We start from the raw sequence: 15,120 nt of genomic DNA on the forward strand, positions 1-15,120 counted from the left end.
GCTGATTGACAAAGCTTCCTCAGCTTGGCAATTTCACCGTTCCACCAGTATACCGGTTTTCGATTGTTATAGTATCTCGTCCTACGCATAGTTGCATCGCATGCTACAACAAGTTCCTTCCGCACAGCGGATACTAAGTGGGCTGCGTTTTCGCCTAATGCCTTTGCCGCACTCCAGACGCTCTCAAAAACGTCAGTATCAAATTCCTTTTGCCGCCAACTTCGTTTTCGAGATGTATTTCTTGGACAATGTTCCGTTTCTTGGGAGAACGAAACTTCAGCAATTATAGCTATATGGTCACTATTTGTGTACCTATCTGACACCTTCCACTTAGTATGCCTACTAAGCACGTCGTTAGCAAACATTAAGTCTACTATTGAACCTTTATTTCCCTTTTGAAAGGTATTTTGTGTGTCACTGTTTAAAATCGTAAGGTTTGTTTGGCTCAAAAATTCTAGAAAATTCAAGCAGTAGGCCATGCGTTAAAATCTCCCGCATGAGATGCGTATGAAAGTTTTAAATGATAAAAAGTGAGATTTAAATATATTATTGTTGTAATATAGTAAGTTTTTTAGGATATTATGATAATATATCATATATATAGCATATATATGCATACATATGAAATTATTTTACATTATCAAAGATAAGAAATAATTAAAAAGTAGCTCATTTGCCCATTAACTACAAATATTGCTTGGAGAATTGCATAACTTAATAATAATGTTATCAATTTTGCGTAAATTCACAAAATTCGCAAAATAATATTCATATCAATTGATATGATAGCATGTAAACGTATAAAAATATAAGCCGAAAGGCCAACATGCGTCTGTAAAAGCAATGTATATTTCTGAGCATAATTTTTATTGAATTCTCAGCTCTGTTCACTCATTTCTGTTAAAATTTCTCCTGCCGAGCCAAAAGTGGTGAAATCCACTTACAGAAAATCCATGGCTCTTGACAGTTTACACGCTTGTCAGTAGTTGGACCTTCTCTATAATAAACATTCTCTGTTATTAGTTTTAATATGTCATCTGTCATCCAATCATTTTTATTATTTTCTTTCTTTTCTATTCCAAGTGAGTTTATCAAATTATCTCTTTTAAGTCGATCCATATACTTTCTGCACTTCCTGATGGGATATCATTTATTTTTTCATTAATTTCACTTTCAAATAGGCGTTTCACACTTTCGTCTCTCAACTTATCAAGATTTAGCTTAATTTTAGGCTTACTTTTTTAAGTACGGCTAGCCTAATACGCAATTTTGCCAGTAGCAAGTTGTGATCCGAAGGTACATCCGCTCCTGGATATGTATTGACCTTTTTTACTGAGGAACAGAAGCGTTTAGTTATCAGAATGTAATCTGTTTGATATCTGATGATATTATCAGAGGCTTCCGATGGATATTTCCATGTATAAAGTCTTCTGGGAGGCAAGCTGAATAACACAGTACAACAGCTAATTTGGGGGTGAGAAATTAAAAGTCAGGGTGATGGTACTAGGTCACTATAGTAAAACCCTCAAAGGGTTTGGCGTTCGTATGTGTCAGTTTTTTTATGACGTTTTAAATTTTTTCCTTATCTTGATGTTTTTTCGCACACATACGAACGCCAAACCCTTTGAGGGTTTTACTATACTGACCTAGTACCATCACCCTGACTTGGTTTTTCTCACCCCCCCGACAATAATCCCAAAAATGTTCCACAGTGTAATGTGTTCGAAATTATTAATTTGTGTTCTTGACAAAATTGAATTAGTCGATCTCCTCTCTCATTTCTTTCATCTAAGCCGTATTGGCCTGCAACTCCTTCGACTTTTTCTCTTCCAACTTTTGCAATAAAATCGCCTTGAATTATATTTATTTCGTATGGTTTTGTTAATCGCATAAGTTCTTCTAGTTCATCATACAAAGTTTCTATTTCGTCATCACTTTTGTTGGCCGTTGGAGCATATACATACTTGAATAATATTAATATTCAGTGGTTTTGCAAATAACTTTAGCATCATTGATCTATCAGATTTCGGCACAAATCGGATGACAGATTTTGCAAGGTTTTCTTTAACTATAATGCCTACACCTTTCACTTATGCCAAGTAAATCGATGTCTATATTTTCCATTTCTAAAATCGTATTAGCTAGTTTTCCAGGCTCGTATAAACTTCTTGTGTTCCATGCTCCGATGTTCAAAGTTTGTTTTTTTTTACCTCCGGGGATTCTTAGCACCCTCGATTTGCTGAGACTGAGGGCCATTGTTTTGGTTGTACTATTATTGTCATATGATATGCTGGGAAGTATACTTCAGTGGTTTCCCTTTGCCTTCAGAAAGATTTACTGTTTTCCATCCTTACATATTTATATAGCGAACCGCTTGATACAAGTACAGACCTTCGCTTTCAGCCGTACTTATAGTAACAGACGCCGATATGTTGTGGATTGCTTTTAGCTTCGATATTCACTATCGACCTTACCGGCATGGACGGCCGTACTGGTAGCTCCGCTACCGTCAGCATCGCTCTTTGGATCATTATGTCTACTGAGCCCCCTCATCACGTCAAGATAGCAAATCCCCAAGGGGGAATTACAAAAAAAACACATACATATGTACATATATGTACATACATAGATAAATATATACAAAAAAAATAAAATATATATACAAAAAAGAATATTATATGTAAAGTGATATATACATATATACCTGAAAATTGCAAACTAATAAGAAATATACAGTGCTACAAAAACACGAAAAGTGCATTGACAAAACATTCAAAAAAATCCGGGCGCGAAAAATAATTTGCTAAATAATCTAAACGGGCGCGAAACTTAAAAAAACAATAATTTTCAAAAAAAGGAAAAACGAAGATTACCAATATATTGGGAATAAGTACGGAACATACCCAACAAGAAGCAAAGCGGAAAGGAGAGGAATACCCCACGGTGGCTTATCCCAATCTCATATACATCAGCAGCAAACGGACAGGAAACCGAGAGAAAACAAATTAAACGCAGTGCCATAACCTAACCCCCCTACATAACCGCATATAAAGCCCTCAAAAACAAAGTGATTGTGCCGACTCCATCTATTCTGTTTTTTTATTGGCATATACATATGTATGTTGAAAGTTTCAGTTTATCTTTCTAAAAAATGATTACAAACCTGTTAAATTTTATAGAACGGTTGTTACCAAACTGTTTGAACTTACGGTTGATTTCCAGGAAACCGAAAACAGTTTGGTACACTACATATGTACATTAGGGTGATTCAAAAATATTTTTTTTTTTTCAATTGGTACTCGCAAAAATAGGTTCCTAGACACCTCTAAGAAAGCCTCTCCAAATATGAGTTTTTAATTGTAACGGTAAGATCCTCCGCCAAACGGTTTTCTATTTTTTCTTATTATCAGATAGAAAAATTTATATCTCGCTAACAACTACTTGAAAAAATATCTTGTTAATTAGGTTTTGTAGGAAATTGAATGCTCTAAAATATGGTCTCTTATGATTTTTTCGTGAACTCAACTGTTTAAAAGATATTAACGGTTGAAATTTGACTATTTTTGGAAAAATTCTTTATTTCTTATTAATTTTATAACTCAATGAATAAAAATTATTATGAATGATGAAACACATAGTTTTGTAGGAAATTTACCGCTCTATACAAATGGTCTACGATGATATTTCGATTAAGTTAAGCGTTTACGAGATATTCATCGTCAAACATCAATGCATATTAGGGTGGATACAAAAAAAAAAAAAAAGTTTTTCGTTTGGTACTCTGAAAAATAGGTTCCTAGACACCTCTAAGAAAGCCTCTCCAAAAATCTATTCATAATAATTTTTTTTCATTGAGTTATAAAATTCATAAGAAATACAAAATTTTTCCAAAAATAGTCAAATTTCAACCGTTAATATCTTTTAAACAGTTGAGTTCACGAAAAAATCATAAGAGACCATATTTTAGAGCATTCAATTTCCTACAAAACCTAATTAACAAGATATTTTTTCAAGTAGTTGGAAGCGAGATATAAATTTTTCTATCTGATAATAAGAAAAATTAGAAAACCGTTAGGCGGAGGACCTTCCCGTTACAATTAAAAACTCATATTTGGAGAGGCTTTCTTAGAGGTCTCTAGGAACCTATTTTTGCGAGTACCAATTGAAAAAAAAAAAAAAAATTTTGAATCACCCTAATGTACATCCAAATATATGTATATTCTTCTTCTTTACTGGCGTAGACACCGCTTACGCGATTATAGCCGAGTTAACAACAGCGGGCCAGTCGTTTCTTCTTTTCGCTTCGTGGTGCCAATTGGATATTCCAAGCGAAGCCAGGTCTTTCTCCACTTGGTCCTTCCAACGGAGTGGAGGTCTTCCTCTTTCTCTGCTTCCCCCGGCGGGTACTGCGTCGAATACTTTCAGAGCTGAAGTGTTTTCGTTCATTCCGACAACATGAACTAACTAACGTAGCCGCTGTCTTTTAATTCGCTGAACTATGTCAATGTCCATCGAATGCGATATTCGCCGTGGAAGGACCATAAATCTTTCGCAGAATTTTCTCTCGAAAACTCGTAACGTCAACTCAACAGATGTTATCATCGTCCATACCTCTGCACCATATAACAAGACGGGAACTATGAGTGACTTACAGAGTTGGGTTTTTGTTCGTCGAGGGAGGACTTTACTTCTCAATTGCCTACTCAGTCCGAACTTATTGGCAGGAGTTATCCTGCGTTGGATTGCCAGGCTGACATTGTTGGTGGTGTTTACGCTGGTTCCAAGATGAACGAAATTATCAACGACTTCAAAGTTACTGTCAATAGTGACGTGAGTGCCAAGTCGCGAGTGCGACGACTGTTTGTTTGATAACAGGAGATATTTCGTCTTGCAGTCGTTCACTGCCAGACCCATTTGCTTTGCACCCTTGTCCAGTCTGGAGAAAGCAGAACTAACGGCGCGGGTGTTGAGGCCGATTATATCAATATCATCGGCATACGCCAGCAGCTGTACACTTTTAAAAAAGATTGTACCTGCTCGATTAAGTTGTGCAGCTCGAATTATTTTCTCCATACGCCAGCAGCTGTACACTTTTAAAAAAGATTGTACCTGCTCGATTAAGTTGTGCAGCTCGAATTATTTTCTCCACCCGCAGATTGAAGAAGTCGCACTATAGAGAGTCGCCTTGTCTGAAAACTAGTTTGGTTTCAAACGGCTCGGAGAGGTCCTTCCCGATTCTGACGGAGCTGTTAGTATTGCTCAACGTCAGTTTACACAACCGTATTAGTTTTGCGGGGATACCAAGACATCGCGACATAAAGGCAGCTACTTTTCGTGTTGTCGAAAGCAGCTTTGAAATCGACGAGGAGATGGTGTGAGTCAATTCTCTTTTCTCGGGTCTTTTCCAAGTTTTGGCGCTTGGTGAATATCTGGTCGGTTGTTGATTTGCCAGGTGTAACGCCACACTGACAAGGTCCAATCAGTTTGTTGACGGTGGGCTTAAGTCTTTCACACAATACGCTCGATAGGACCTTATACGCGATGTTGATGAAGCTTACCCCGCGGTAGTTGGCGCTGATTTTGGGGTCTCCCTTTTTGTGGATTGGAAAGAGCACACTTAAATTCCAATCGTTGGGCATTCTTTCGTCCAACCATATTTTACAAATAAGCTAATGCATGCTCCTTATCAGTTCTTCGCCGCCGTGTTTGAATAGCTCGACCGGTAATACATCGGCCCCCGTCTATTTTGTTGTTCTTCAAGAGGGTAGTTGCTATTCGAACTTCTTCATAGTTGGGCAATGCGCGCTCCAAGCGCTCATAGAAGGCATCTTTGGTCACATCGTCCTTTTTTTCCGTTGGGGCGTGGCCGCAGATCAGCGATATACGACCTACTCGTCTCAGTCCTTGTCCCGTTCATCGCATTTCTTGGACGGCGATGATGTCAGCTGTCACTCTGGCGAGGACATCAACCAGCTGAGCAGCGGCACCTTCCCAATTAAGGGTCCGGACATTCCAGGTGCATGCCCTTAAATCGTAGTCCTTATTTCGTTTACCATGGTCGTCATCAAATGGTGGGTCACTCATCCGAGGCTTGTTGTTTCTTTTCATTGGATGCGTTATTTTACGTGGCGGAGGGGATGTTTTGCCTTCTCTCTTTAGCTCGCCTTCAAACGGTTGTTCTTAGGCTACCCAGAGGATACTTGGTCAAAGACCGGAAGTCGTGAGCAGCTTGAGCCATATGTAAAATAATCGTTTCTGGCCACTCGCAAGTGAATGGCGATCAGAGAACTTTCCTCACTTGCGTGAACTTCTACACATGACTCCATCCTTCATACTGGCTTATACATATAATTATATTATGATAAAAGCCCTAGTTATGCTTACACTTGTGTGCCCAAACACACAAACTTTATAATAAAAAAATTGCAAGTATTCACTTGACAACAATTTTCAGCAATCCTTCATACTTAAAACGGTATAAGCAGGATTGCGCAGAGTAAGCTAAGGCAATTTCGAAAATTAAAAGAAAAAAGAAAAAGAACAAAAACAATCATACATACATATGTATATGCACAATATTCACAACGCATGTACATATCTTTATTACATCATCAAAGTTGGAAAGCAAAATAAATTAGCATACACACATATGTATGTATGTAACAACAACAACATCTAAATTCCACGCATTTGCATGTGTACTAAAAGTGCATACCTGCGCTTCACCAACTTTCTCTTAATAATTAATAAAATATAGACACATACATATGGCATACAATTTGCCGATACCGGTTTATACATATGACGTACATGGGGTACACAATTATATTACATTTTAAAATCTACCGAAAACAATTAAAAAATTTCGCAAAACTAAGCGGTGCGGTAAATGCCAATGTTTAATTATTAAACATTTTTTATTTTATTAACTAAAGACAAAAAAAAATATCAAATATATTCGGTCAAAATAAAACAGAAAAAAAAATTGGTAGCCAAAGCGCATACATATTGGCATTCAATTATCTATATTCAATTATCAAATCGGCACATTTTTAGCAATACCCCTTGTCCTTGTTAACATACAGGCAATCAGGATAGCAAACAAAACATTTGAAGCATATTAAGTATGCACATAAACACGCACATATCGTGCGGACTCAAGTGCTGAACACATAGAGCGCGACAGACTACAAACGACATCTGTCAAATATTAAAATACACAAGTTCTTAGGGACACAGTTATTGAGGCAGCTGCACAACTACATAACTGTGGCCATAAGAACGTGTGTATTTTAATATTTGATAGATATCGCTTGCAGCCTCTCCCGCTCTATGTGTTCAGCACTTCAAAGATCATTAACCTTTTTCGTTTCTCTAATTATTGCTCGTATACACCAGTATATACTAACGATTACGAAACAATAAATAAAATATAAAGAAAACAAGAACAAACACAATACACAACTAAATAAGAACCGGGAATATGGAAAACGAAATACGCGTTCGTTAGTTGATACATTGCGTATACAACAAAAATACAAACTTTTTGTCTTAAAGATTTCACACGTATTTATTGTCATCAGAAATACAATGAGAGATTTTTTTTTCTCATATTTTCCATTTTCACATATTATCTAAATGAACGGAGATTCTAAGGAATCAAAATCGATACAATATCTCAAAGTACAACAAATTATTTCTGAAGAAAAGAGCCCATATACACCTGCTGAAGCTACACGCTCAAAGCAAGGTGCTACAAACCAAAAAAAACTTAAAGATATTTCATATACTATGTTTATTGCTTAGAGTGACAATCTAATTAGATACTCTACTCGATTTTCATCTTCACCGATTCAAGACAATTCTGAATCGGTATTAGATATCAAAAAATAAAATCAATTTCTGAACACGTTTCCTAGCTGCGTATGACGAATCAAATCTCCCTGAAAATTTCAAATCCTCAACATACGTCAAATACGAAAACTGCTTAGGCCAGTTCGAAGAGACGAAGCTATGATCCCCGATCAATTGAAATTAATTAAAGTAATTGTACCTACTCCACAACCGAGAGTAGAGCTGCCACAAGTTCAAAGCCAAGATGCGATTTCAGGCATCCATCTCAAGGTGCCCGCATCTGACACTGAAATTCTTTGTGATGGTTATGAACAATGGCCGTCCTTCAGGGACATGTTTACGGCCATGTACATAAACTATCCAAAATTATCACAAGCGCAAAAATTGTATCACCTCCGATACAAAACAAAAGGTCAAGCAGGCGAAATAGTCAAACAAATCGCTCTTAATGACGAAAATTTCAATTTTGCTTGGGAAGCTTTAAAGATCGTTACGAGAACGAAAGAATATTGGTCGACAAACAAGTGATGATATTAATAAATTTACCAAAAATTCAGAAAGAAGTGAAAGAATTCATAAAGCTTCAATCCTCTGTTTCAAATTGTTTGTCGGTTCTATCGACGCAGAATATTCCCACAGACCATTCGGACCTCATTCTGGCAAATACATGCACATCTGCATTACCAGAAAAATCGTAACTTTTGTGGGAGCAATCGCTCTCATCAGGAAGAGAGTGCCCAACGTGGCAACAAATGAAAGATTTCTTAACTATCCAATATGAAAATGCGGAAAGTATAGATAAAAAAATGGTCAGAAGTAAAAACGTTCAACACGACCTAAATCAAAGCTTCATTAGGCCCCAAGTGAGTAACAACAACAACCTTCATCCCTTAATCATAGTTTTTATAAAACAATCGTTCAAATCCGAAAAAACCAAACATACGTCATGCGAACTGTGTGAAGGATGGCACAGGCTAAAATCTTGCGAAAAATTTAGAAAACTAAATATTAACGAAAGAAACAATTTCGTAAGAACGTAAAAACTTTGTACCAACTGTTTGTCAGATGCGCATGAGCTCAAAGATTGCGAAAGCAAATTTAATTGCGTTTATTGCCATAAACGACATAAACCAATGCCTCGCATTACAAATTTTTCCAGCTTCGCTCAAAATAACGCTAATGTTAGTGTATTATTACCCACAGCAGTGATTTCCATCGAGCACCGAGGAGAACTGTTTAAACTTAGGGCCTTAATAGAGCAAGGATCTCAACGATCATTTATAACGTCTAGGGCACAAAGAAGGCTCAACTGGCAACAAAACTAGCTAATTTTGAAATTGCGGGAATGGAGGGAAGAGTAGTACAAAACTCAAACAAAATCTGCCCCATTACCCTTATTTCACCCCAAGCGGATAAGCGCATTCAAGCAGAAGCTATTCTCTTATCGTAGCTAACAAACATGCTTCAGCTATCATATAAATAGCAAGCATTTGCAAAAGTTTTCACACCTTAAGTTAGCAGACCCCAACTGCAACACTCCCGCTCAAATAGAATGTCTGTGAGGCAGCGAACTCATACCACAAATTATTCTCGAAGGTGTTGAGAAAGTTACGAAAACACTTCTGGCGCAAAATATCATGTTCGGATGGGTCCTAAGCAAGTTGAGGAAATCTCAAACGAGTACCTCAATACACAACTGAAGAAATTTTGGGAGTTAGAAGAACTGTCCCCATATCAATCAAAACCACAGAAGATCGATATTGTGAGGATTTTTACAAATCCACAACTACTCGATTAGATAATGGCCGGTACGTCGTACGACTACCACTAAAGCCCCACACACTCGCCTTTGGTCATTCCCGTACCTCTGCTATCCAACAGTTTTAAAGTATGGAAAAAAACCTTCTTAAAAAAGGCGAGCTAAAACCAGAATACGATAGAATACCTCCATTTAGACCACATGGAGTAAGTCAGCCCTGGCGAAAAAATTATAAAAAGTAAATACCATTAATTTTACCTGCCACATCATGCAGTAATAAAGCCAGACAAAAAAACTACAAAGGTAAGAGTTGTCTTTAATGCATCAAAAGCCTCAAGTTCGGGGAATTCCCTAAATGACACTTTATTTACGGGACCCACATTTCAGCCAGACTTAATGCTCCTCATACTAAACTGGCGTATATACAAATACGCTTTCAATGGGGATATCGAAAAAATGTATCGATAAACAGTCGTACGTAAAGATGATCAAGATTTTCAGCGAATTATTTTCCGAAAATCTCCCAATAGTGCACTACGCGACATTGAATTACCAGTTACCTTTGGCGTCAACTGGGCCCCATACCTAGCCATTCGTAAACTCCACGAACTATCAGAAGACGCAAAGTCAGAATTTCCTCTGGCAACACAAGTGTTGAAAACACAAACGTTTGTAAACTCTCTGGAAGCACAAGTGATACAAGCGCTCAATACAGCAGCATTTCCGTTAAAAAAGATAACGGCGAACCACCCTAATATTGTAGAGGACATACTTAAAGAAAATCTATTAGACACTAATTTCCTTAAATTCGAAAAGAAAGGCACAACGAAAACGCTGGGGATATAATGGTATAAATTTTTCGACCCCGCAGGATGGCTTTCGCCAATTATGATACAAGCAAAAATTCTAATACAAGAATTGTGGCTATACGGAACTGACTGGGATGAACAAGTGAAACCACTTTGTTTAGAAAAGTGGGCCCAGTTCGCGGGTAATCTGAATGATATCTCACAGATAAAAATCCCAAGATGGATAAATTATGCCCCAGAGCACAAAGTCGAACTACAGGCTTCTGTGATGCCTATGAAAAGGCATAATGTGCCACCATCTATGTGCGCACACAATCCGACAAGCGACCACCAGTCACCTGCTAGTAGCCAAGGAAAATGTGGCTCCGCTAAAAACTATAAGTCTCCCACGACTGGAACTATGTGGTGCACTACTACTAGCCAAACTAGTATCCATGGTGCAAACTCATCTAAATATGATCAAATATAAATTGTATCTCTGGTCTGATTCAGAAATTATATTAGCCTGGTTAGAAAAACCTCCACATGCATGGAAGACGTATATTTCCAATCGAACGTCTCAAATCCTTGACATAGTGGGACGAGCCACTTGGCGACACGTAGCTAGTGCTGACAATCCTGCCGATCTAGGTACAAGAGGGTTCAAGCCTCTGCAGCTTGCCACCACCACTCTTTGGTGGAATGGTCCTGGATGGTTAACAGAATCCCCCGAATCTTGGCCACGATCGCTCATGCGCAACATAATTGCCCCAGAAAGTCGAAAAATCGACTGCTTTCACACGACATTGGATGATACTAACATCCCTGAGCGATTTTCGTCATACCCCGAGCACTCAGGGTAATCGCTTACATGTTAAATTTCATCAAGATTAGAGTGAAGGGAGAACCCACGCTTTTTCTCCCAAGGCGATATATTGACGCACCTAGACCTAGAAAAGGCAAAGGTCGCTCTTATTACTTATACTCAGTCGCGCCTCTTCAGTTGCGAGATGTCACTACTAAGAGGATCGAAGCCAATTGGTAAAAAGAGCTGGCTCTTAGTATTAAATGAATTTCTGGATACTAAAGGTCTGCTTCGTGCTAATAGTCGGCTTGCCAGCTCCAGCCTGACATATAACGAATGCCATTCTCTAATAATACCAGAGAAGTTTCGACTTGCAACATTGCTACTCAAGTATATACACATACTAATGTTGCACGCGGAACATCGCCTAATGCAACATATAATCCGCCAAGAGTTCTATATTCCCCAGCTTAAGCCTCAAATAAAAAAGTACATTTTCATGTGCAAGATCTGCACTAAGCATAAACATAAGATGAGGACGCAGATTAGATGCGATACCAATCGATTCAACCATAATACCGAAACACAAATGAAAACCAATTGAAATAAATCAATAAAGCCGCAACCCGCAACAAACCGTTAAAAGTAACAATAAAAATTACTGAAGTGGTCGGTAAATATGACTACTCAATCATGCCACATAACGTGGCATAATCGCCCATTCTATGTATATCCTACCATGTATATTCAAATATCATTTTTATAGAGATCAAGATGGACGTGGACATGCCTACCATACTCACACCAACTGTTCGGTAGGCAACCAACTCGGAACGTACTGGATCTATTCCTACGCCCCGCCCAACCAATGCTAGCATCGATCACCGCTTCTGGTAGTGGCTCAAGAGCAGCCCTATTAACGCCATCCACACAAGCCGAACCGCCTCGAATCCGATGCCCTCTATGACACCGGAAACACCTTTAAAGGATTGTTACCGATACAACGCCAGCGCCAACCACGTGATGTAGGACGGCCAGCTGCCTCAAGCACAGGTAGACCAAGGCAAGCAAACCGGGAGGTACGACGTCGAACCACTGCAGCCCGTCCTGAGCCCCATCAGTTGCGTCCGCACCGCTTTGCACCAACTGGGCATCGTCCGAAAGGGCCGCAACATCCCCCCGCTACTTGACTTAGCAACGTAGTGGCAACACTTCAACAACTCCAGCGACTGCTAGGCTGAATATTTGCCTAATGCCACTACCTCAACACTCCAATATACCACACACACAGAACCCACATACCACAGGACCCACACATCAACACCACCCACACGCGAGAGCACCTCACATCAACACACGTAAGCACATACCACACTGGGTACCACTCCACAAAAAAAGGGTCAGCATCTCAACAGTTCAGTTCTTATTCGTCTGCATTTTAACCTGCATGTCGCTTTTATTCGACCGTCGCCCTCTCGATTACCGCCTCCCGCTGTCGTCGTTACGCTATTACGATAACAATTTTCACAGTTTATTATTCACGTTGTTACACTTACGTTTACATACGCGGGTTTGTACCATATTAATACCTAAATAAAAACCTAAATTTCTAAATTCAAATATCATTGTTACCAAGCGAAAATGGGCGTTTTATTTCAAAAAAAAAATTTAAAAAGTGGTAAGTGTTCAAAAGGTGAAGTGAACAATGGCTTAAACAAAATTCAAAAATTCAACACTTTAAAGTGCATGTTCCTCTGATTTATAATGAATTTAACTCATATATTTTTAGCTTGTGTATCTAATAGCACTTCCATAATTCGTTTTAATACATTCAATATTTAATTTGTGTTCTATTCTTTTTATTCACACAATAACAAAAGGGTTGCATTCTGACAAAAAGTCAGTGATACCTTCTTATATTTTTTGGAGAGCCTCCTCTATCGGTGGATATCCATTTTAACCCCGAATTTGAGGGATGCTATTTTAAATCTCAGCCAATTAATTGTCAAAGTTTTTTTAACAGGACTTCTTTTAATACCTAATGGGGAACAATTGGGATACTGGTTTGGTGATGATTACCACGAATTGCACTCTTCAATAATTAATGTAACAAATACAAGTATAAATATGGTATCACATCGTGTGACTGCTTCACAAAATGAAATACATTCCATAACACAGAATAAACATCCTTGGGGAATCTTTTTCACTGTTTTGGGTACAGTCTTATTAGACTTCGACGCGGATGCGTGCCAAAGCCCAGCTAGAGCATATTTGTTGGACATATGCCTTCCAGGTAGTAATTTCTATCTAACATTATTTCGTCTTTAACCTTCTTTTAATTGTAGAGGATCATGTTAAAGGGCTTTCTACTTTTACAATAATGGCGGGCCTAGGCGGATTTATGGGGTACTCAATGGGAGCCGTCGACTGGGATACAACAATAATTGGTATTCATAATGTATTTATATGCATAGCTACATTAATTAATACAAATATTTTTTCAGGTCAAAAATTAGGTGGCCATATAAAAACAGTATTCACATTAGTTACTTTCATATTCATTTTTTGCGTAACACTAACAATTACAAGCTTTAAAGAAATTCCATTATGGGTTATAGCGGATTATACAAATGACAAACATCAAAGAGAAAACACTTCTAATGATGACGTGGAAGCATATAGTGCCGTAAATCAGTTAACATGTAACGATGAGGAGGTAAGTGTATCTTAAAAAGTAATAAATATAGTTTAAAAAAACTAAAAAACACGCTTTTAAAACATATCAAACTAAAGAGTGAAAAATAATTCTTTGTATAAACTAACAATAATAATGATGGAAAAATTCCTGCGTTATTGTGAGAAAAGCGTGGAATGCTCGATATATGAAAAATATGTCACTAAGCACCCCACGCTTTTCTCACAATAATGCAGGAATTTTTCCATCATTATTATTGTTAGTTTATATCTATATACAAAGATACAAAGAATTATTTTTCATTTTTTATTTTGATATGTTTTAAAAGCGTGTAGTTTAGTTTTTTAAACTATATTTATTTTTAATTTTTTAGTTTTATGTGAGATACCCCAAATTTGTTAAAATATGAACTATAACATGTAGTAGTGGTTAAGTATATCGATAATTAGGCAGCATTTAATATCTACTCGTAACCCTTCATTGACTAATTGATATATTATTTGCGACCAAGTTCTATTGACGACTTTACGAATTACTACTTCTTAATCCAATCATTTCTTCTAAAGCTTCGATGTTACATGGGATTTTACCTGTCAACTTTGAACAGGCTAGTTCTTCAATTCGAATACCGTCCAAAGATCTACAACGACTAAGTGCTATATAAGCTTGTCCAGCAGCAAACAGTTGAGAGCCCAGATAAATTACTTCATGATCTACTGTAACATGGACATTTATATATATGTTGCATGATTTTAAGCGCATCTTTTTGGTGAGCTGCTTAAACTTACTATCGCCTTATCGCCTTAAAATCGATTATATTACGAGAAAACTCGATTTTCGAGTAGAATCGGAATCGAGTTTACCATCCCTACTGGCAGCCATCGCGCGTACGTATAACAACCTCCGTACAATAACCACCACAAAAAAAATAATTTTTTTCCATGTAATTTATATGGGAAACAGAAAATTTGAAAGAGGCACTCTTAATATTAATATTAAGAGCTCATCTTTTGAGTGACTTTTTTTTTACACATTTCGAAAGTTTTGAGGCTGTTTTTCAGTTGAAAAAAAAGGTTGCCTGAAAATGGCACACCCTTATATATATACATATATGTATCTGTAAAAAATACTATCATAATATATAAAAAACTAGTAATATATATAATATGCATTCGTACATAAATCATTATTTTATAGTTTAAAACTTAAGTATTCA

At 37.5% G+C, this 15,120-nt stretch overlaps 1 protein-coding gene across 1 annotated transcript in view; it reads left to right on the plus strand.

Moving 5' to 3' along the window:
- The window catches only part of LOC120780173 (proton-associated sugar transporter A-like), a 30,532-nt gene extending 16,592 nt beyond the window's left edge, over positions 1 to 13,940 (plus strand). Inside the window, exons 3-5 of the mRNA XM_040112449.1 lie at positions 13,230 to 13,502; positions 13,555 to 13,656; positions 13,714 to 13,940. Coding sequence (XP_039968383.1) covers positions 13,230 to 13,502; positions 13,555 to 13,656; positions 13,714 to 13,940 — 602 coding nt within the window. The remainder of the gene's footprint in view (positions 1 to 13,229; positions 13,503 to 13,554; positions 13,657 to 13,713) is intronic.
- The last annotated feature ends 1,180 nt before the right edge of the window (positions 13,941 to 15,120 follow it).

The sequence above is a fragment of the Bactrocera tryoni genome, unplaced genomic scaffold (genome assembly GCF_016617805.1).
Source record: "Bactrocera tryoni isolate S06 unplaced genomic scaffold, CSIRO_BtryS06_freeze2 scaffold_206, whole genome shotgun sequence".
In the NCBI taxonomy this organism is placed as follows: domain Eukaryota; kingdom Metazoa; phylum Arthropoda; class Insecta; order Diptera; family Tephritidae; genus Bactrocera; species Bactrocera tryoni.